This window comes from Temnothorax longispinosus, chromosome 7 (genome assembly GCF_030848805.1).
Source record: "Temnothorax longispinosus isolate EJ_2023e chromosome 7, Tlon_JGU_v1, whole genome shotgun sequence".
In the NCBI taxonomy this organism is placed as follows: Eukaryota; Metazoa; Arthropoda; class Insecta; order Hymenoptera; family Formicidae; genus Temnothorax; species Temnothorax longispinosus.
This window is the reverse complement of record NC_092364.1, coordinates 17,614,154-17,635,326: the sequence shown is the minus strand read 5'-3', so window position 1 is coordinate 17,635,326 and position 21,173 is coordinate 17,614,154. Positions and strand designations below refer to the sequence as shown.

The 21,173-nt window shown below is 38.8% G+C and overlaps 3 protein-coding genes across 11 annotated transcripts in view; 1 reads left to right on the top strand and 2 right to left on the bottom strand.

Annotated features, from left to right (window-relative positions):
• Ago1 (protein argonaute-2) overlaps nucleotides 1-21,173 on the top strand; it is a 32,030-nt gene that overhangs the window by 1,520 nt on the left and 9,337 nt on the right. For 4 of the 8 annotated variants that reach the window (XM_071783033.1, XM_071783036.1, XM_071783037.1 and 1 more), the window contains exons 2-13: nucleotides 3,246-3,583; nucleotides 7,860-7,976; nucleotides 14,975-15,115; nucleotides 15,204-15,484; nucleotides 15,581-15,887; nucleotides 17,607-17,829; nucleotides 17,910-18,057; nucleotides 18,139-18,402; nucleotides 19,329-19,647; nucleotides 19,791-20,142; nucleotides 20,498-20,831; nucleotides 20,914-21,113. In XM_071783033.1, coding sequence (XP_071639134.1) covers nucleotides 7,865-7,976; nucleotides 14,975-15,115; nucleotides 15,204-15,484; nucleotides 15,581-15,887; nucleotides 17,607-17,829; nucleotides 17,910-18,057; nucleotides 18,139-18,402; nucleotides 19,329-19,647; nucleotides 19,791-20,142; nucleotides 20,498-20,831; nucleotides 20,914-21,113 — 2,681 coding nt within the window. In that variant the 5' untranslated portion in view covers nucleotides 3,246-3,583; nucleotides 7,860-7,864. Of the gene's footprint in view, nucleotides 1-2,011; nucleotides 2,152-3,245; nucleotides 3,584-7,859; nucleotides 7,977-12,451; nucleotides 12,702-13,149; nucleotides 13,469-14,974; nucleotides 15,116-15,203; nucleotides 15,485-15,580; nucleotides 15,888-17,606; nucleotides 17,830-17,909; nucleotides 18,058-18,138; nucleotides 18,403-19,328; nucleotides 19,648-19,790; nucleotides 20,143-20,497; nucleotides 20,832-20,913; nucleotides 21,114-21,173 lie in introns of those variants that run through there. The other 4 variants (XM_071783034.1, XM_071783038.1, XM_071783039.1 and 1 more) reach the window with 4 other exon arrangements.
• Mrpl53 (mitochondrial ribosomal protein L53) lies at nucleotides 239-10,455 on the bottom strand. 2 transcript variants are annotated; one of them, XR_011732841.1, is made up of 5 exons: nucleotides 10,222-10,455; nucleotides 7,452-7,564; nucleotides 6,626-6,868; nucleotides 1,872-2,118; nucleotides 239-1,797 (listed from the first exon to the last, which is right to left on the bottom strand). XR_011732841.1 is itself a non-coding variant. In XM_071783055.1 (4 exons), exons 1-3 carry the CDS (start codon nucleotides 10,365-10,367, stop codon nucleotides 6,660-6,662), a joined length of 468 nt encoding a protein of 155 aa, XP_071639156.1. In that variant the 5' UTR covers nucleotides 10,368-10,455; the 3' UTR covers nucleotides 6,375-6,447; nucleotides 6,626-6,659. The 2 variants fall into 2 exon arrangements, 1 of the variants encoding a protein (XP_071639156.1); XM_071783055.1 differs by lacking the exons at nucleotides 239-1,797; nucleotides 1,872-2,118 and adding an exon at nucleotides 6,375-6,447.
• On the bottom strand, nucleotides 5,953-6,664 carry LOC139815852 (uncharacterized). Its single transcript, XM_071783057.1, has one exon. It carries the CDS (start codon nucleotides 6,445-6,447, stop codon nucleotides 6,229-6,231), a length of 219 nt encoding a protein of 72 aa, XP_071639158.1. The 5' UTR covers nucleotides 6,448-6,664; the 3' UTR covers nucleotides 5,953-6,228.

The following is a 21,173-nucleotide window of genomic DNA, read 5'->3' as shown; positions in this document are numbered from 1 at the left end:
AAACACACTCATGCCTTTCTTACTTAACGCGTGCAACTGATAATATCCTATTTTTTATTCTTTATTCCATACTTTCCTATATTTCTTCTAAATACTATCCCTTAAATACAAATAAATAACACCGTCCTTATACATTTAAACCTATCATTTGCTAAACTCAAAACCTACGGTCCGTTTTCTGTTGCTGTACTGGCTGCGCTAGTTCAGAGTTTATCTTTTTCTTTCCATTGTGGAGTAAAAAAAAAAAGATAAACTCTGAACTAGTGCAGCCAGTTCAGCAACAGAAAACAGACCTCCAATCCGCTGCAGCAACAAGCCAAGAAACAGACATGGATTTACCAATGTACTTTAAACACACTCATACCTTTTCATATACAACGCGTTACAGTTAACAGTTAACATTATCATACCATACTTTTCTATAATTCTTAATTCTATTCTTTAAACCCAAAAAAAGAACACAAATATCTCGCTTTTTCTCTATAATGTCTCCAAAAATAACATCCCTCGAATTTTAAAACTTATAAAACTTGAATCTTAAGTCACCGCATTCGCTCTCTATGCTCCTTATACTCCAAAACCTATTATATACCTTATCTCTCCCATACTTACTGCGCAAGTACAAGTACTAAAATACAAAACCTAATCTTAAATCTATTAATAACTATACCTCTTTTTTCCTTATATCTATCTTCGCCTTAATATTAAAACTACTTTTAATATTAAGGACTCCTCACATCGCCCCTCCTTCCTCTTCTTTTCCCTTCCTACGTGTTATCTTCTTAATCTTCCTGATCTTTTAGATTCATTTCTATTTTTACTTCGAAAATCTCTTCTGCTCTCAAGCAGCTCCATAAATTACTTTCCATTCCTTTTCCTTATTTGCCAAATTCCTCTGCGCTCCTCTTCTCTCCCAATAAATTACTTTACAGCTCTTCCCATCTCGTTCCCCCCTATTTATCCGTAAAATAAATTGTAAGTAATTAAAAAAGTACCTAACTTTATACACATAAGTATAAGACACAGAAGTATAATCATTTTATACATATGAAAATATAATATATATTTTATATGAATGAAACTTGATGATAAATCGCTGTAGTTATATATAAGACTTTATACATATTTCTTTGCCGTGTACATAAATTAACTTCATCGTGATGTTTTTACGTGAGCGCATGAACTCTTGACACATTTATGTAATTATCGTTAGGAGATTCAAAATCCATTAAACACAGATGTTATTTGAAACGTGTTTAACTGTTTGGCTATCGATACTGAATCAAATCGAGACACGGAGTTTCATTTGAATTTTGTTGGGCATTTTAAGGGTTCGATACGTGAACGCGTTTTCTCGGTGTTCGTCGCTTATTATCGCTCGGCGAAACGTCACTCGCGCGATCGCGCGACCGGTCGGACGACCCAATTTCTTCTCTCGGAGTTCGCGGTACGACGGGGGGGGGGGGGAAAGAAACACGAAACACCGTGTACGTGGAGTGCAGTGAGCCGCTAGCTAACGCAGCGCGGTATACGTGCACGCGGAAGCCGCGTCTCTTCCCTCTGCGTAGGTACGCGTCACGCACGACGCGAGGGATTGATCTCGTGGGCGGAGGAGATGAAGCGCGTTATTTAGCAACGATAAGGAGGTCGGGGCCACATCTTTTTAAATGCAAGCACTCTCGTGCTTTTCGGAGTCCAAAGGAGTAACGCTGCAATTGTCCCTCGAATATTTAAATTGCTCCATCATTGGCAGTTAGAATGTTCAAGATGTTCAATTAAAATGATCCTGCAAGGATCCTGCAACAATCAAGCATGAATCTAGGACTTATTTTGCGAAATAAAATGTTATTTACACCTTCGGGTATTATTACCTTCGCTGATTTGTCACTCTGTCACCAGCCGGTCGCGATTCACGAGGAATAAGGACGACGACGACGACGTCGCGACGGCCTTGTTTGCGTCCGGACGGCGAATAAGAACTCGACAGCCGCGAGCAACAGCCGCAGAAGTGTCTTTTCGTCTCGTTAAGCCTCCGTGTCCGTTCCAAGAGCGCAGCGTTCATTCAAACCAGCGTATACAATACAAAATTTCGTCTATCGCGAGGAGCCATTGGATCCGCTAGAATCAAACAAGATGATCGGACAGTTATACGTATGAAAAGTTCACAAGTCACACCTTTTTTCCATTTCAAAGTTTGACATTGTTTCCACGTTTGAGCTACGTGGTACAGCTACGTTGAGCTGTACTACATAACGTATACGTCATGAGTACACGACGTGGTATTGCATTATATAGTACACCTTAGGTGTGTATATATATCGATTACACTATGTGGAAGTAACATGATGCAATCTATTATGAAACGTCTCGTTTAGTGACGTTTGCAGACCGCAGTTTCCTCGTCTTACAGGAACTCGGTCTTATTTTATACAAAATATATCGTGACAACAGATTCCGGTTTACTTACAATTAGTTAAATTGATCGCATGATGAATATTTTGAACGAGAGAAAGATCTGCGAGTAAATAGAGAGGCGTTTCACGATTTGTTTAAACGTGCGGGATTATTGATGAACAGCTTTTGTCTTCATTCATAATGTTATCACTCAGCGGCGAGGTGGAAATAGCGTCGAGAAATGTCGTGCCGTTTGCCCACAATCGATTACTTGCTTCATAGATTTTATTTTATATACAGGCGCGTACGTGTTCCTTCGCGAATATCTTTCGTTTGTCGGAGATTAGAGTACTACCTTTTTTTTTTGCATTTTGTCACAAGGAAAAAAACGGATTATCTTATCTACTGTTATTATCTCTTTGCGATATTAAATATTGTCACAGATATGTAACGACGATCGAACTGAGCCAGATGAAAGGAGTATCGCGAGCGTTATTACATTTGAAGTTTTTTATATTTGGATTCCATTCCATTGGTTCTTATTTACGTCCCTTAAGATTAAAAAGCAAATCCACCCCTTTCTTTCGTAATCTTCCTTAGATTTGTACGTAAGTTGTAAGTATAGAGCCTCGTGTCCCTTTCAACAGATATTGAAATAATGTATTTTCAACGTAATATAAAAATGGAGATGTTTAAAGGGATAGGATGGGAGATTAGAGAAGAAAGCGGATTTAAAGCCGCCACTGCCTGCCCGCGCCTTACCAGATCTCGCGACCGATCTGACGAGCGCGCGCGGCATTTCGATGAATAACCACCGGTGACAAGTCCTGACGTGCGTAATGTTCTTGCAGAGAATCGTGGTCACGTGAAACGCGGACGTTGACATCGGAGCGGCAGCGAGGGATGCGTTCTCCCGTGTTCGCGAGTGATAGTCGCGGCAGCACGACTGCCGCGGCCACGTAGTCTCGCGTGCACGCACGCGGACAGAGAACAGTACGTCGTCAGTGCATCGTCATCATCATCATCCATCGTCGTCGTCGTTGTCGCCGTTGCTCCGTGCGTGCGAGAGCCGACCACCGAGAATGCCGGTGTGAAGTGAAAGAACCATAAGCGCTGCGAAAAACGCTTTCGCGATTCTTGCATGTCGTAAATTTTACCTATCACCCCGAGGATACACGCAGAAACAAAGGTGAGCGCGCCCGAGCTCTTAAAGCATATAAGAAGCGTCGTCGCGGGATTCGAAACCCGATGGAATTTCGCCGAGTTCAGTTACTCGAGAGGCGATCTCCTCTCCGCGCCTGTGTTGGTGTGCCGAATCGTCGCGAAATTCCTTTTATCATCGCGTTACACGCAGGCGGAAATTGAACTCGTCGAGATTGTCACGGTTTCAATCCTCTTGTTCTTTTCTTTTTCCATTGTCACGCCGTTAACTCTTTTAAGACGTCGATGATTTAACGCGAGAGATCTTCGACGTTTCTGGGGGAAATTAAAATGGAAATCGATGCTCCATTCTATCCGCTCGTTTTGCGTAGAGTCGATGGTACGATTTGTAGTGTACTTGCTAAATTAGCACTTCTCAAAATTAAAAATTATAGGAAAAACTGTAAATTGTAAAATTTGTTGTCTTTTTATTCGGATTTTGTTCTATTTATGTAGCCAAAAGATTGTCTTGAAAGAGTTAAAGTCATTTTGTGTGTATTTGCAGCACAGATTGCCTCATTTAGCAGCTTTAATATTCACACGCTTTAATGCTTCATTAATTTATGTTTTGATATACTGCTTAATTTGCTTTGTATCTATCACTTCTTTCAGACACCGTGCGGGTTTTTGGACTAGCTACTTGAAAATTATACTATTTCCAATTCTGAATTCGGCATCCTTCATGAATTGCTAATCAAAGATAATTGGCTATATTTTCTTCGTATATCTAGCGCTAATTGCGCTAAATAGATGTTGAGAATAGAGACCAAGAATTGCCAAGAACCAAATTATACTGAGTGCGATAAAAAAAGTCACTTTGGGATACGGAATGTTGAGTCTGATACGTACATATAGTTTATAGGATTATGGTAGCTAGCCGGTGCGTTTTAGTACTTCCGTTCGTCTTCTATTACGATTTTAGTATCTTTAGTATCGCGAGCGCAAAACGTGTGTCGCGCCTTGGCGACGTCCGTCTTACTAATTCCGGGCGATGTTAATTGCGAAGTAAATTTGTTCAAGTAAAACCGCGCGCGAGCGGACAAGTCCTTATTTTCGACCATTATTTTTCACACACGGCGAAGGTGGCGATTTCTTACTTCAAGTCCGGTTTAAAACGTGAAGACGAAATAGGGAGAGAAAGATAGAATGAAAAGGAGAGAGAGAGAGACACATCCGTACTGTGAAAAGAATACACGCCCGCAAGGACGATATCGGTGCACGTTTGTCGAGACAGACAAAGACTGAAAGGAACGAAACGCGAATATGGACGAAATGGAAGGAAACATGAGAGAGGAGAGTCAGAGGAAGAGAAAGAGAGAAAGAGCGAGGAGAAGAGAGATGGGCAGAAGAAAGGAGAGGCAAAACTACTCGGCAAACTTGAGAAACGAGAATCACACCGGTCTGCCGAACTTCTCGTAGTTTGTTTGGGCGATATTTTGCGTTATTTTTTGTGCATTCTGCCATTAATCGCATGGAAGCATCTCAGAGCAATAGAAAATTCATGTTTCTCTAAGCGCGCTAGATATTGCGCTATGTATGTGCTAGCAAGAATAGAATCAGATATATTCATGATATTGCGAGAAAATATTGCTACATAAATAATTATACCGATGCAACTAATGAGTAATGTAGAAAGAGAGTAAGTTTCTTAAAATTATAATTAACCGCTGTAAATAAGAAAAAAAAATAAATATAAATTGTGCAATATTTAACTATCTTAGCGGTTTTTAATTATTGTTGAGAAATTAATCGTATTTTTCGATAAGGAGCGTATACTGTTCAAATAGGAAGCAAACTAAATATGTTAAAATAATAGCTCTGTGTAAACCAAATGTTTTTTCTCGTAAAAAACAGATGATAAAAATTGCAGTGCAATTAAAACTATGGCTCCTAAATAATTGTTACAAACTTTTTAATTTGGATTTGCCTAAGAAATCACTTGTCGCTGTTTTATATGTCTGTAGTGCATTTGTATAAGTATCATATAATCATATATATCTCCTGTTTGTAGCTGCAATTAATATCTAACGCAGAAATTGTTTGAATATTCTTTTTTCTTATGAGAACTTTAATTGTATATAAAATTTATATAAATTTTTCGGGAATAATTTATATTATAATTTATATTAAAAAAAATCGAATTTACCTAACATGTTTCATATAAGATTGAATCTTTTTCTTTTTCGATGGCACTACAGCTCGAGTCAAGCTATAGCCCGAAGTTTAGCACCTCAAGAATCATGACCGGTCGCTGTGACTAATTCGAAGCTGTTTTAGTTTCTTAACAATAATTTTTAACAGGTTTAACAGATTGTTAACCTAGCGCCCAACCCCTAACTTGGAGGACCAGACTGCGTATTTTTTTTTTTTTTTTTTTTTAATAACATTTTATTATCAGCATAAACGATTTGTGACACATTACATTTATGAAGACGTATATCTCTTCTTACAATAGTAATTAACGCAGAATTTTATTCCTCTGATTGCGTGAGATTTTATATCGTAAAGTTTACATGGTTGCGATGCGCGTAAAAAAAATTAATGACATTAAGTGTGTAGAAATGCAGTTTGACAAGCAAATATACGAGACATTTTGCGAACTGAATTCGCTATGCACAATCTTACTCAACAGGCCTACTCACGAGGTTTTATAGTTATGTACTTCGAAAGAATAAACGCCACCAGAAAAGTACCCGCCACAAAGCAAATGACAAAAACATACCAGGTTTCTTCGTCAAACACATCGGTGAAGGCTGGAAATTGACTGTAGATCGTGTCGATAAGTCTTAAATTGTAATTTTTATTATTCGCCTTTTGAACCGCCTTGTTTATGTCATTTTCCTTCCCGTACATCTTAAATTAATATTAGTGTTTTCCTTTTTTTTTTTTACGATCGGCTTATTGCAATCAACTATTTTGATTAAATTATTTAATACAATTCGAGCATCTTTCATACGATTCAAAATACGCGTTTTTCGTTGAGTAGATTAAAAAAAAACTCACACCGTGTAAACACAATTTGATTTATTACCAATCATAAGCGGTCCAATAAGTTGCCAATTAAATTAGAGTATCACTCCTCTACGCTTGCTGTATAATTTTCTTTTATGGTGCGGTCGCTTTTTCTTCTTTCTCTTCTCTTCCTCGAGCGCTTTTTTAGCCTCAACCACAGCCGGATCGGGCGGAATCAGACTAGTGATGTGCTTGTTGTAAAGCTCCAAAACGTTCAGGCTTGTCAAAAGGGCCGTTTTTAACACTACTTTTTCACCTGACTCTGGAAAATAAACGGGTCCGAGGATGACCTACTTGCTTGCATCTGCGCGTGATCATGGTCACAGAAAAGAAAAGGTATAAAAGAAAAAAAAACTCTAGACGAACAATCCAGACGAGTGTAAACACGATATTAACTTCATCGATTCGCGGAATAGAGTTCTAATTAGCGCGGGCAATTTCCTAAAGATTTGTCGAACGAGATTTGTCGCAAGAACGCTCAATTTAATCATCCTACGTATCTTTCGCTTTGTAAAATATTCTTTTTCATTAAAAAAAAAAATAATAATAAAGCTCTCCAAAGGCCTGTTGCATAATGATTTACAAATTAATAATATTAGTGAAATAACATGTAAAAGAACTTGTATTATTAACTTGCAAATCATTAAGCAACAGGCCCCAGATTGCAATCAAATTGATAAAGTACATATAAAGACGGTAAGAGCCACTTTTTTATACTCTTTTTTTTTTGTTTATACCTTTCCGCATTGTACGAACGCTCACGTGAATGAATTGGACGATAAACGATACGCACTGAAACGTGAACGGCGACGTGAACAATTCCATACTTTTGCTATTATACTCACGAAGACTGAACGTGATGACCGGCTCGGAACGATCGCACACGACCTCCGTTTTCAGGGAGCACTGCGGATTCGTCGCACGGATTCTCGGAGCGCTAATGTAAAATAGAAAGTCTCTGCAAGTAAAAAGCGTTATGCATGCGTTATTCTCTCATGTGTGTGTGTGTCAACCTGTGTATAACAAAGTCTCGCACAGTCTGTACAGTCTCTATATATTAAGGTCGTAGAAATTAAATTTTTCACCGCTTAAATCTACGTTTTGTTCTTTTTTTTTGCCTCTTCCCTCTTCTTCTTTATTTTTTCTTTTTGCAGTTTTGCCTCGCGACAGCTTCGCAATAGAAAACGTGAATTTTTGCCAATGCTAACTTCCCCGTTGTGTCTCTCAACACGTCTGTCGTTTTCCTTTTACAGGCAAAATGGCACAAATGGAGCAGCAATTACCGCTTCCAATGCCAGATTTAAGTACCCTTCGTATAACCACAGCCGTCTCCATGCTCGGCAAAGCGTATGGATGTGGCCAATGTAATGGTGAGTTACGTATGTTTTAAGTAATTAAGAGACACGTTGTAAAGAAGCGGAAGGAAAGTCACGATTGTCTGCGCATATATCCGCCTTTCAATACTTTCCCGATTGTGCCCGAGTTTATGAGGGAAATAACCGTAGACCGATTACTTTCCTTCGATTTTTTCATCACAAAAATCTGTGTGTGTGTGTGTGTGTGTGTATGCCCAAGCCGATTGAAAGTCCCTTAGTCAAAATTTGATGTCTCTTATACATACTTCTTGATAACGCTATTTACGGATTGTACTTCTGTGTATATCGTCAACGTGTTTATCAAGTCGCGATAGATTATGGAGAATTCTATAAATAAAAAGGATAGGCAGAAAATACATACGCGTGCGCGCGCACAAGTTAGTTTAGATCTTAGATAATGCAAGTCGAAATGAGATATCAAGGATCTACCTTGGACGATCTGCAATTCTGCAATTCGCGTTAGAATTTAAAGAGAATTTTATTTAATAATGATTAAAAATTATTGATTATTATTTATAATATTAATAAAATTAAATAATAATTCTATGCGCGCGCGCGCACGCCCGAAAAGTGAATCGAAACACAAACACACACACGTGCGCGCGCGCAGAGACACAAAATAAATAAAAATACAGACGTGATCAATCAAAACAGGGCGTACCGAATCGCGAATGGTGATTCTACCTCGCGAGACAATCTGAATTACAGATCGTCTGAGGAGCGGGCTTCATCTCGTGATCCAATATGCGAAACGGGGGGCTGGACGATTCACATCGTCGCGAGAACGTCGGTATCGAGCGCGGGCCACGAATGGGTGTGCGCGAACGTGTCGAAGTCGTATACACGGTATTGCGGAATCGCGAGGGACTATAGGGCGAAAAGGGGAGAGGGAGAAGGGATAGGTTCTCATTTTCTCCTGCTCTTTACCTGCGTGTCCGCTTAACGCGGATTATCCGGGTGACACAGGGACGCGCGGGAGAGCTCGCGAATCCACCGGGGCTGCTTGCTCTATCTCGACTAGTAACGCACGCACGATCGGACACACACACGCTTCTATAAATAACAACGGGAGGGCTGCGCATCGTCTGCTAACCTGGCGCCGAGGGGTGCGCGTTGCGCGTGCGTACCGTCCGTGACGTCATCGGCCGCCAACCTGACTCCGCGGGTGGTTGATCGTTATCGACGTCGCGAGTGGAGGGCCATGGCACGTAGAAAAATTCAAGCAGTAAGACTTAAACAGTAAACAAATTGACCAAGTCTTATAGTTAAGAATTCTCGAAAACTTAAGATAGCTATTGATCAATTTGCTTGCTGCTTGAGTCTTGCTGCTTAAGTTTTTCTACGTACAAAGGCCCTGACTGTGACCAATCTCCAATTAATGTCCACTTCTATTAATGCAGATTAATTTTAATCTCGGCTCAACTTACCTTTTTTGGTTCTAAGAATTAGAAGATTTATGTTCATTTCCACCAATGCAGGTTTATTTTAATGTTGGTTTAACTTACTTTTCATCTTTTTCTAGTTCTAAGAGTTAAAAAAGATAAAAGGTAAATCGAGATTAAAGTTAGTCTACACTGGCGGAAATGAACGTTAAAGATAGAAAGTAAGCTAAATCAGGATTATCAATCTACTTTGGTACAGATGGACATAACTTGTCAAGCGATGCCGTACTGTTTTGTTATCACGAGTAGGATTATCGATTTTTTTTGTCGGTCGATTCCATCGGTTGAATTAATCGCCGGTTAAGTTATTCGGAGTTTGGCCAGAGTTATCCTTAATCCTTTTAAATAAATAATGACTGTTTAAGGAATTCTAAACAAATATTTAAAAAATCCTTTACTAATTCGAACTCCCAAAGTCGCTTTGCACATGTGCAAAGTTGCGCACTTAAGAATTCAATCACCCCCCTTTTGACGCGATTAAAAATAAAATTTTATTTATTCTGAAAGAGTACTACGCGATCCGCAATAAATCTTGCACTTCTATGCACTTTCAAAATCTCGCACGTTTGAATCGACTCTCGATATATTACGTAAGGAGAAAAACAGGAAATTACGAGAGGAGTTAATTATACGGGGGGACTACGGAGAGATTTCAAGCGTGCTTTGTGGAAATTAAAAAAGAAAGCGAACGCGAAAAACGTATCTCGCGCGCGGAGCTCCGTTTCGATAATTCCCGCGGAGTCGCGAGAATCGTGACGCGCGTCCGTCGTCGCGCGGGCAACTTCAGGGCGACTAACCTCGTATGCTTGGACTGTCTGTCGAACGGGTCGAAACGAACGTCGATCTTGTTGACGGGCATTAGATTGAGTTGCTTCAGCTGCTTTATGATCGCGCTCATCAACCCGCCGGAGCGGCTGAGAGACCCGGAGAAGTGAATCGACATCTCGGTGCCGCGACGTGGGCCACGAGATGTGATCGTAAACGCGACGCACGCACCGCTCGCTGCGTCACTGCCCGGAACTTGCCGCGCCAATGCTGCCACCCTCGGAGAGAACCTCATCTATCCGCCGGTTGGCAGCACTGGTCGGGCCTTGCGCAACGCGCGCACGCCGCGATCGACGTTTCCGATTTTAGTCTTTCTTTTTTTATTCTTATTTTTATTTTATGAACTATTATTTGTAAATTAAAAAAAGAACACCGTGAAATACTCCATTCGCGGATGAGGCGCTGTCAATGAGGACATTATGCGAGATTTATAAAACGTATCCAGGAGTAACGACCGATAAAAAAATTCGTCACGATGCTGATTTGCGCGATAAGAAATTGATAATTTGAGACGTAAGCCTTACGTCATTTTCATCGATAACCACTTTCGATCGTGCCTCCGATACACGTATTAGGGAACTTTTCAGAATGGATTCCGATCGGAATTGTTTTATAGTTTTTCCTAGATTTCTATTGTGTTTTCTATATATTATAGAAAAAACGGAATAATTTCGGAATCCATTCCGAAAAGTTTTATAATACTTGCCCTGATATACGTGTGATGTAAATTATTTACTTTTCTTTATTAATTATTTATATTTCGGACAAGCTGATCGAATCAGCCGGCTGCAGGATTTATTTCGCGTCTTTAGTCTTTCTGATTAAATCCGTGTAAAGGCTCTGGTGACAATCAAAGAGAGCGTGGAACGGGCTAAGTAAGAGCTAAGCGCTGTTGACGGTGCACAAAGGTCAATTCCTTTATTTATGATGTCAAATTTTAAAAACGTACGTTTCGGTCCGAATTTCGGACCATCTTCAGCGAGACTACAAAAAATCAATGACAGACTGCATGAAAATCGGAAAAATGAATTTAATACGTAATCGCACCCTTGATGCGGTTTTTTATTGTAGGTTGATAAACGATTTCATCCATCTAACTACGTACAAACCGAAATTGTGTTTGATGAAATTGTATGTTTTTAAAATTTGATACCATAAATAAAGGAATTAACCTTTGTGCACCGTCAACAGCGCTTGTCTCTTACTTAGCCCGTTCCACATTCTCTCTTTGTTTAGTCTTTCTGGTTTTATATTATCTATACCCAAGTAACACATCGCAGTCAAAACGACATCATATTGATCAACAAATTACGTAATATTGGATCAATATGACGTCAAAGTGATGTCAAAGTGTGTACTGCGCGATGTGTTACTTGGGTAGTGGCATCGTTGGACTCAACAAAGTTATTATTATTATTTCTATTGTTAGAGTACTACGGTCGATTAAACTCCAATTTAACTCGTTGAACAATATCTGTATTATTTCAATTATAGAATTATTAATTTCTGTTTAACATATGAAAAGAAAAATCCAAGATTCGGGCAATGAGTTAGTTTAAAATTTTGTCGTAAGCGATATTAAATTAATTATCGATTAAATCCATCACTACGGGTGACTTTGACGAAACTCCGATTAATTTAATCGCAGATTAACTTATCGAGTAACGCTAGCTTGTTACGAATAGAATCAATTCCTCGTTATTTAACATATGGGAAAAGATTAGAAACGACAAATTGTTATAAATCCCTTGAGCAATCCTGTCGATTGAATATTAATCGTCGATTAAGTTAATCGTAGTTCGTCACTCGTCTTTTCATGACACGTGCCAAATTACAAGATTTACAAATATAGCGATATCTTGTTAACAGCGTAGATGAGGAATGATAAGGAGATCAATGACGCGTCGATTGAATCTTCCGGGTTGGTAGCTCATCGCTATTTTTATCCGTTAGTCTCGTTAATCGAACAATCATCGGAGATGACTATAGAAAAGTCGTCATGGCATTATCAATATCGACAGGTGTCCGATTTTTTTTTATTTAAAAAAAAATTCAACGTCGAGAACTTCCACGTGTATATCAATTAACGGAAGTTGCCGGATAATCGAACGATAATTTTCCGAGAGACTCGTTGGGCTAAGTAAATTCGAACGTATTCGCGGATGCCGCGCGCGCAGGCAACGTGCGTTGCGCGCGAAGCGCCGCGGACGGCCGAGCGCGAGCGTCGTTCGTCGCGCGGCGATTGGCCGCGGCGCGGCCAATGGCGGCCGCGCTAGCGGACGCCATTGCGGAGGGACTGGGCTCGTTTGGTGGTGTCGTTCGCGCAGTGTGTGTTGTGGGGAAGCGTGTGGTGTGGCCAGTGGGGTCTTGTGTTGAATTTTTTTACTTATTTATTAGTGGTTATCTGGTCTTTTACAATCGGCGGCAGCGAGAATGTACCCCGCAGGACAACGTGAGTGCCACCGCGCCGTCGGACCCCCGCGGGGGTCCGCGGAAAACCCCGTAAACACGCTCCGAAACCATCCCCGCGGATGTTCCCCTCGACCGAAGAGGAACGAAGGCTCGGCGGGCTCTCTCTCTCTCGCTCCCGTCCGCTCGTGGCGCGCACGCACGCACGCACGCACGCACGCTCCGCGCTCGCTCGCTCGTCGTCGTCGTCGTCTCGCTCGCCTGCGAACCCCGGACGCGCTCGTCGTGGCTCCTCTCCGATCGGTGGTCCCCCCCCGGGTTCCGGAAACGTCGCGTGAAAAACGTCGCGCGACGCGCCCGTGAGCGAAGACACGCCGAATGACCTCGGATGAACCTCCGTTCAACAGGCACGCGTGTCGTCACTCACCCGCGACTCCGACGGTCACCACGCGTTAGCTAATCCTGACTCTAGCGTCTCTCTTTCTCTCTAGATTACGGTCTTATCTGCTGTGCAAACAAAGGGCCTCTCTCGGGCGTTTAGGCGCTTACGCGTTTACAGAGCCGAACGGTGGTAGGGAATATAGGGAAGACACCCACTGACCTTTTCGTGCTCCATTAGAAAATTGATGATTCTTTTTAGTTGGATCCGCGTCCGAGATCTACGTTGCAGGTGGATAATTTGTCCCAGAGTTTAGGCGAGCCAGCTGTGTGTGTCACATGTTTCCGACATGAGTCACATTACTAGAGGACTGTCCCCAGCTAGAAGCATGGCTGGAAAGAATTTGTTAAGCGTCGGGGAATTAGCAGAATGTATAGTACACATACTTAAACAATTGTCAACTGATCCAGGAGACAATTTGTTACATTACGATAACAGTGTATAATTGTTACAAGTCTCTAGTGACCCAGATCGACTTACGTCAATCAGCAATAGACATTTTAGACACCAGTTTTATTTTTCAAATGCACAGCTGCCTCTATGAGCATATCGTTAGAACACCATTTCACTTGTCGAAATGGAAAATTGGTCGACGTAAGTCGTCGGAGTCACTAGGCGACAAAGTCGAGATGGGTGATTCTTTATGTTGAATGGACGGATAAAATTTTTAGAGACTTGAAAACTGTTCTTACGCCGATAGCCAATCAGTACATTTGAAAAATCATCATACGACAAATAGCTTAAAGGATATTTTCATTTGTCATATGACAAATTTTGTCAAACGTGTTGATTGGCTGCAGGATAGAGAATTTCTAGAGGCTCGAAGACTAGTATATTCTTTTTTAGCCAATCGACACATTGAAAAACTTGTCAAATAACAAATGAAAGTGTTCTTAGCTCGCCTACTTCAATCTTATCTCAATTTAAACAATAAAGTTGTCAGCCATAAGCACATTATTAACTTGGAATGTTTTAAAATTATTACATCAATATATTATAAGAATAATTATTATGAAAGAATTTATTTACATTATATAATGAGTCAAAAAAAGAATGTTTTTATAAAAATATTTGTTGGTACATTTCTATAAAGCATGAATTTCTTTAATGAAATACTATTTTCGTAAAATCTTATATAAGTATTGTGATTTTTGACAGATTTGAAGACTTTCTCGTTTAGATATAATGCAAGTTTTTTTATCAGACATTGAAAGCTATATTTTAGCAGAAAGATTTTAATATTTGAATAAATCATTGAGCATATAAATATTGGATATTATAGCAACAAAGTGTTTGAATGTAAATAATATAATAAAATATGTAACATAAATGCAACAATAGAAATATTAGTATGGACTTAAATATTGAGACATATAATTTGGTATTTAATTTTGATTGTTTATTTCTGTTATGTGTATTCTGTTATGATATTGGAATGCATAATGGCAAATTATGTTTATATATGTGACATCTTTACGAATGTTGGAACATATCATTTGTTTAAGATAGCAAAGTGATGTTATTGAAAGTATATCGTATAAGTTAAATATGTTCAGAGATGTTTTTCTGCATTTGTTACAATCACTGTTGTAAAAAAAGAAATGGAAGATACCGTAATCTGTTAACTTTGACTTAAAGTTTCTCTTTAAGCGTTAATATTCTCAGTTCATTGAATAATTGCTTGATACAATACATTGCAAACAATATAATTGCACGTGAAAATTTGTTGCTATATATTCTGATAATAAATTGAGGGCACATAAACGGAAATAAAGAATGAAGAGTGCAAGTGTGTAATGTTATTTCTAATTTCATGTAGAAAATAATATAAAATCGATACTGATCTCTTGAGAATTTACTTAATTTTATTTCTGCAGCCCCCCCACCTGGACCCTCAACTAGTGGCGGTTCTGTTGGGACAGCAGGAGTAGCGGCGAGTAGTGTCGCGGCTCCTAGCAATATGGGGCTTGTTCCCGCACAACAGGCACACACTCCTCCTCAACCTACAGAACTGCCAAGTAAGTGTATTTAATCCTAATTCTGATATGGATAAAAAAAAATTGATGAAAAGTTAATTTTGTGACAAACAATGAATATTCTTTGCAGTGTTTACGTGCCCTCGAAGACCAAACATAGGACGAGAAGGTAGACCGATCGGTTTGCGAGCTAATCATTTTCAAATTAGTATGCCCCGTGGCTATGTACATCACTATGACATTAGCATACAACCTGATAAATGTCCTCGGAAAGTTAATAGGGAAATTGTAGAAACGATGGTTCATGCATATACTAAAATATTTCAATCTCGTAAGCCTGTGTTTGACGGCAGAAATAACTTGTACACAAGGGACCCCTTGCCTATCGGGCATGATAAAGTAGAATTAGAGGTAAGTTATTACCTCTCATAAGTACTATTTTCGAGAAATCTAAAATGTATGTACGATAATCATAATTATAATTTATGTTTATAATCGTTTTTGTAGGTTACACTGCCTGGTGAGGGAAAAGACAGAGTTTTCCGAGTGGTCATAAAGTGGTTGGCGCAGGTTTCGCTATTTGCTTTAGAAGAGGCTTTAGAGGGACGGACTAGACAAATTCCATATGACGCTGTTCTCGCTTTAGATGTTGTAATGAGGCATTTACCATCTATGACATACACTCCAGTAGGTAGATCGTTCTTTAGTACGCCAGAAGGATATTACCATCCGTTAGGCGGAGGCAGGGAAGTGTGGTTTGGATTCCATCAATCGGTGAGACCGTCGCAATGGAAAATGATGTTGAATATCGACGGTAAGCGAAAGAAAAATCATCGACTCGTATTCAGGGTGTATAGCGGTCATGAAAACCTGGAAAACCTGGAAATGTCACAGAATTTGCGGGCTCCTGGAAAAGTCATGGAAAAGTCATGGAATTTTGTGACTTTTCTGGAATTTCGTTAAATCCTTAAAAAATGACATTTTCTGTCTTTTTTTATCTCGCAAAAAAATATTTCCTCTCAAATTCCCTCTAACAAAAGCCGTTTCTTGCATGGATCCGGCCATAGCGAGTCGAGGAGAAATCGGTTATAAGCGGTTGTCTTCTGCATTACAGATTTATGTGGAAAATAATTTTATATCGGGAATAACGGCTAATAAAATTGATCGCGAATACAGACATCTCATTAGTATCCCCGTCGTTCAAGAGAAGTTTAAAACTTTCAAGCGCGATCGGAGATTCGTTTGGATCATTTCTGGGTCGATCTTATCACGAGTTGCGGTAAGAAAGATTACGAAAATTTGTCGAGTTTCATGAAAAGCGTTATGATTCTTTCTCACGGAAACGCTGCCGTAGAACGAGGTTTTTCCGTAAATAAGCAATGTCTCATCGAAAATAAAAAAAAAAGTCGTTGATCGCTCAAAGAACCATCTATGATACAGTTAATGCCAAGGGAGGACTTGAAAATTTCGTCGTAACGAAAGATTTGATACATGCAGCTCGTAACTCGTAATGCGCATATGTGGTATAAAGAGGAGCTTGTGAAAATCGAGAAAAGAAAGATGCAGAGGAGATGCGAAATAAACGAAAACGAGCAGCGAGGGTTTTACGAGAACTCGAGGCAACAAAGAGACAGATCCTTGACGATGCAGTTAAAGAAACTGCAAGAATCAAACACATTTGACGTCAAAATGACATGTCTTGCTACCTAGGAATGTAATAAAGTAGTCATTAGTAATTAAAGTAAAGTAAGGATACGTTAATTTATCAGATGTTTTGTGATAATGAAAAATATTACTCTCTCTATTATGTTAAGCCTCTCTAATCTCATGTCTAATCTCATTATGTAATTTACATGAGATATGATTTTCTTCACTAGTCCGCCAGTTGACATATACTACTACTAGTTGAATTGGTACTTGATATGATACGAGTCATTTTTCGACTGAAGAATATACTACTATTTTAAGTGTTAATCATAAAATGTTTAAACGAGTTATGTTTATATAAAAATTATTTTAAACAAATTATAGCTAAGTTTTAAAAAACACTAATATTAAAGTTTATTTTGATAATTTGATGATTTAGGGCTGGTTGTTCCAGCCTGTTGGTAAACTACCTAATAGTTAAATCATATGTATGTCTTTGTTTATCCTTTACATTGGACGAAGATAGACATATGATTTAACTATCAGGTAGCTTACCAATAGGTTGGAACAACCGGCCCATAATGTGTTGTAATTCTGAGAATTAACACTTTTCGTCAATAAAACAATGTTTTTTTCCGTTCTGGAGTAGTATAATTTATTTTATCTGTATTTCACCGAAAAGTCAGTTTTCTATTAACTTTCAAATTATGGATTAATGCCCTCGTGAACATAGATATTTGTTAGAAAATGGTCATGGAAAATTGAGATTTTTAGCCTGGAAAACCTGGAAAAGTCAGGGAATTTTACCGCTCGACTTCGCTATACACCCTGGTATTGCGCTTGATTATGACCTCGTCACTCATCTGGCCTTTATTTCTTATTCCAGTCTCTGCCACTGCCTTCTACAAAGCGCAGCCAGTTATAGAGTTCATGTGCGAAGTGCTGGATATCCGAGATATCAATGAACAAAGAAAACCGCTCACGGATTCTCAGAGAGTGAAATTTACCAAAGAAATCAAGGGTCTCAAGATTGAAATAACTCACTGCGGAGCTATGAAGCGAAAGTATCGAGTGTGCAATGTTACACGCAAACCAGCTCAAATGCAATCGTAAGCGTATATTGAAATTATGTAATATCACAAAATGTGGAACATAGGGAAATATATTGTTGTTACTAATTTAATTACAGATTTCCATTGCAACTGGAAAATGGACAGACAGTTGAGTGTACAGTTGCCAAATATTTCTTAGATAAGTACAAAATGAAGCTGCGCCACCCACATCTTCCTTGCTTGCAAGTCGGCCAAGAACATAAACACACGTATTTGCCGCTCGAGGTATATACACAAAAATTTCGGATTTAGCTTACAGTGTATCGTATTTCATTGAAGAAAAATAATGTAATTATTTGACATTAGGTTTGCAATATTGTCGCCGGACAACGCTGCATTAAAAAGCTAACAGACATGCAGACCTCGACTATGATCAAAGCAACAGCGCGTTCCGCACCAGATCGCGAACGGGAAATTAACAATCTAGTTAGAAGGGCTGACTTTAACAATGATTCTTATGTACAAGAATTCGGATTGACTATATCGAATAGTATGATGGAAGTCAGGGGTCGTGTACTACCTCCGCCCAAACTGCAGTATGGAGGGCGCGTAAGTTCCCTCAGTGGACAGGTGAGAAACTTCCAACAGAATCAGTCAGGTCTAGCCGAATTACACATTTGCAGAGGCTAATAATTTTGATTATTTTTAGCAGGCCTAAATTTTTGTAGCGTTAAATTTTTTATTATTACATTATTTATTAGTTCTTAGATTTCTCTACATGTAATGTACAAAGTAAAATTATTAGCTACGAAGGATAGGATAGGATACGTTTATGCTAGTTATTATTGATTTTGATTTATTTAATCTTTGTTTTACGTCTCATATATGATACATTCACGATACTTGTACTTTATAATTTAATTTATATTGCGATGATAATATTGTCAATGTATGTATTTAGTTAATAAGATCACATTTGATATATATCTCTACACATGTGGCCAAAAGTTGTCAAATGAATGCATGGGTTCTAGACCTGGTTGATTTGATATCTGGGCTGTTGGTGTAACGAATATTCAAATTGTCATCGTGATAAATTGCAAATGATAAATATAACGAGTATCGTTTTTGTTTATACAGTAGTTGTGTAGCTTACGGTTTACAAATGTAACTAATGTTACATTTGCAGTCCGATATCACTTGCAAAAGTCTGATGCTATCAGTATTTGCACTAAGTGGCGTGATAATTTTTTATTTTATACATACATATATATATACATATATATATATATATATATATATATATATATATATCTAGTAGAAAAGATATATAACGAACATATATATGTTCTTTATATATATATTTTTTTACTGGATTTAGAATTGTTTATTTCTGTTACATAATATTAAATAAATTGTATTAAATAAAATGAACGAAATAGAGAAGTATATTTGTGTATGGAAATACTGATGCATCTACCGCGATAATTTTGTATAATTTTGCATTATTTAAACATATTGTTTAAACACTCAATAACGTGTATCTCTTTCTAAAGACGAAGCAGCAGGCGATGCCTAATCAAGGCGTGTGGGATATGCGTGGCAAGCAGTTCTTCACTGGAGTGGAAATTAGAGTGTGGGCAATTGCTTGTTTCGCACCCCAGAGAACAGTACGAGAAGATGCGTTACGTTCATTCACAACGCAACTACAGAAAATTAGTAATGATGCTGGTATGCCCATCATTGGGCAGCCATGTTTTTGTAAATATGCTACTGGACCAGATCAAGTCGAACCCATGTTTCGATACTTGAAGTCGACTTTCTCGCAGTTGCAGCTAGTTTGTGTTGTTTTACCAGGCAAAACTCCTGTATATGGTAACTATATTCATAAATGTACATACAGATAGGAATATAGATCAAAGAACTGAATTACGTCTTTGATTTATGGGTCGCTCTGAGAAAATTATTTGTAATTTTTATAAATTGAGATAAATAATATTGCCTTTTTTCTTTTTTAGCTGAAGTGAAAAGAGTAGGAGACACATTATTGGGCATGGCAACTCAGTGTGTACAAGCGAAAAACGTCAATAAGACATCACCGCAAACACTATCCAATCTCTGTCTTAAAATAAATGTCAAATTAGGAGGCATCAATAGCATTCTAGTACCTAGCATAAGACCAAAAGTGTTTAACGAGCCGGTTATATTTCTGGGAGCTGATGTGACTCACCCCCCGGCGGGAGACAACAAGAAACCTAGCATAGCTGCTGTAGTAGGCAGCATGGATGCCCATCCATCTCGATATGCAGCGACTGTTAGGGTTCAGCAGCATAGACAAGAGATTATTCAGGAACTCAGTTCGATGGTTAGGTGAGATATCTGATTTTATGTATGGAATTTTACACACCACTACACAACAAAAGTTGGATAAATCTTTAAATCATGCTCAAATCTAGAGTAAAACAGATTAGTTAATATTCGAATAAATGTGACATCAAAATTCTTTTTATTGATGAATTTTTGTTATAAATTTAATAATTATTTTAAATTATTAATAATCAGTTTCTTAATATCACTTATTAATTATATAAATACATTAAGAAAATTATATTACTGGAAAATATTGTCGCATTTATTTTAGAGAAATTTTTTCATAATTTGTTCTGTTTACTCTTTATTCTATCTTGCTCTAATCATTATCTAACGATCTTTTTTTTCTTTCAAGGGAATTGCTTATAATGTTTTACAAGAGCACAGGCGGATATAAGCCGCATAGAATAATTCTGTATCGCGACGGCGTCTCCGAAGGCCAGTTCCTTACCGTTTTGCAACACGAATTGACTGCTATTCGTGAGGCCTGTCTCAAGCTCGAGATCGATTATAGACCTGGCATAACGTTTATCGTGGTGCAGAAGAGACATCATACGCGTCTGTTCTGCGCGGACAAAAAGGAGCAAAGTGGTAAAAGTGGAAATATTCCGGCGGGTACGACTGTCGACGTATGCATAACTCATCCGACGGAATTCGACTTTTACCTCTGCAGTCACCAGGGTATTCAGGTAAATTTAATATGATTCTCTATGAGAACGTACTTCCATTGTCCGATGTTTATGGTGTTCTAAGTACATCTATTTTTTTTAGGGTACATCGAGACCGTCGCATTATCACGTTCTTTGGGATGATAATCACTTCGAAAGCGACGAGTTGCAGTGTCTCACGTACCAATTATGTCACACCTACGTCAGATGCACGAGATCCGTTAGTATACCGGCCCCGGCGTATTACGCTCATCTCGTAGCGTTCCGGGCTAGATATCATCTGGTCGAGAAAGAGCACGATAGGTGGGTTACATCAACTTTTTTTGTCGTATCGTCGCGATAAAGCAGTCGCGCGATGGCTAA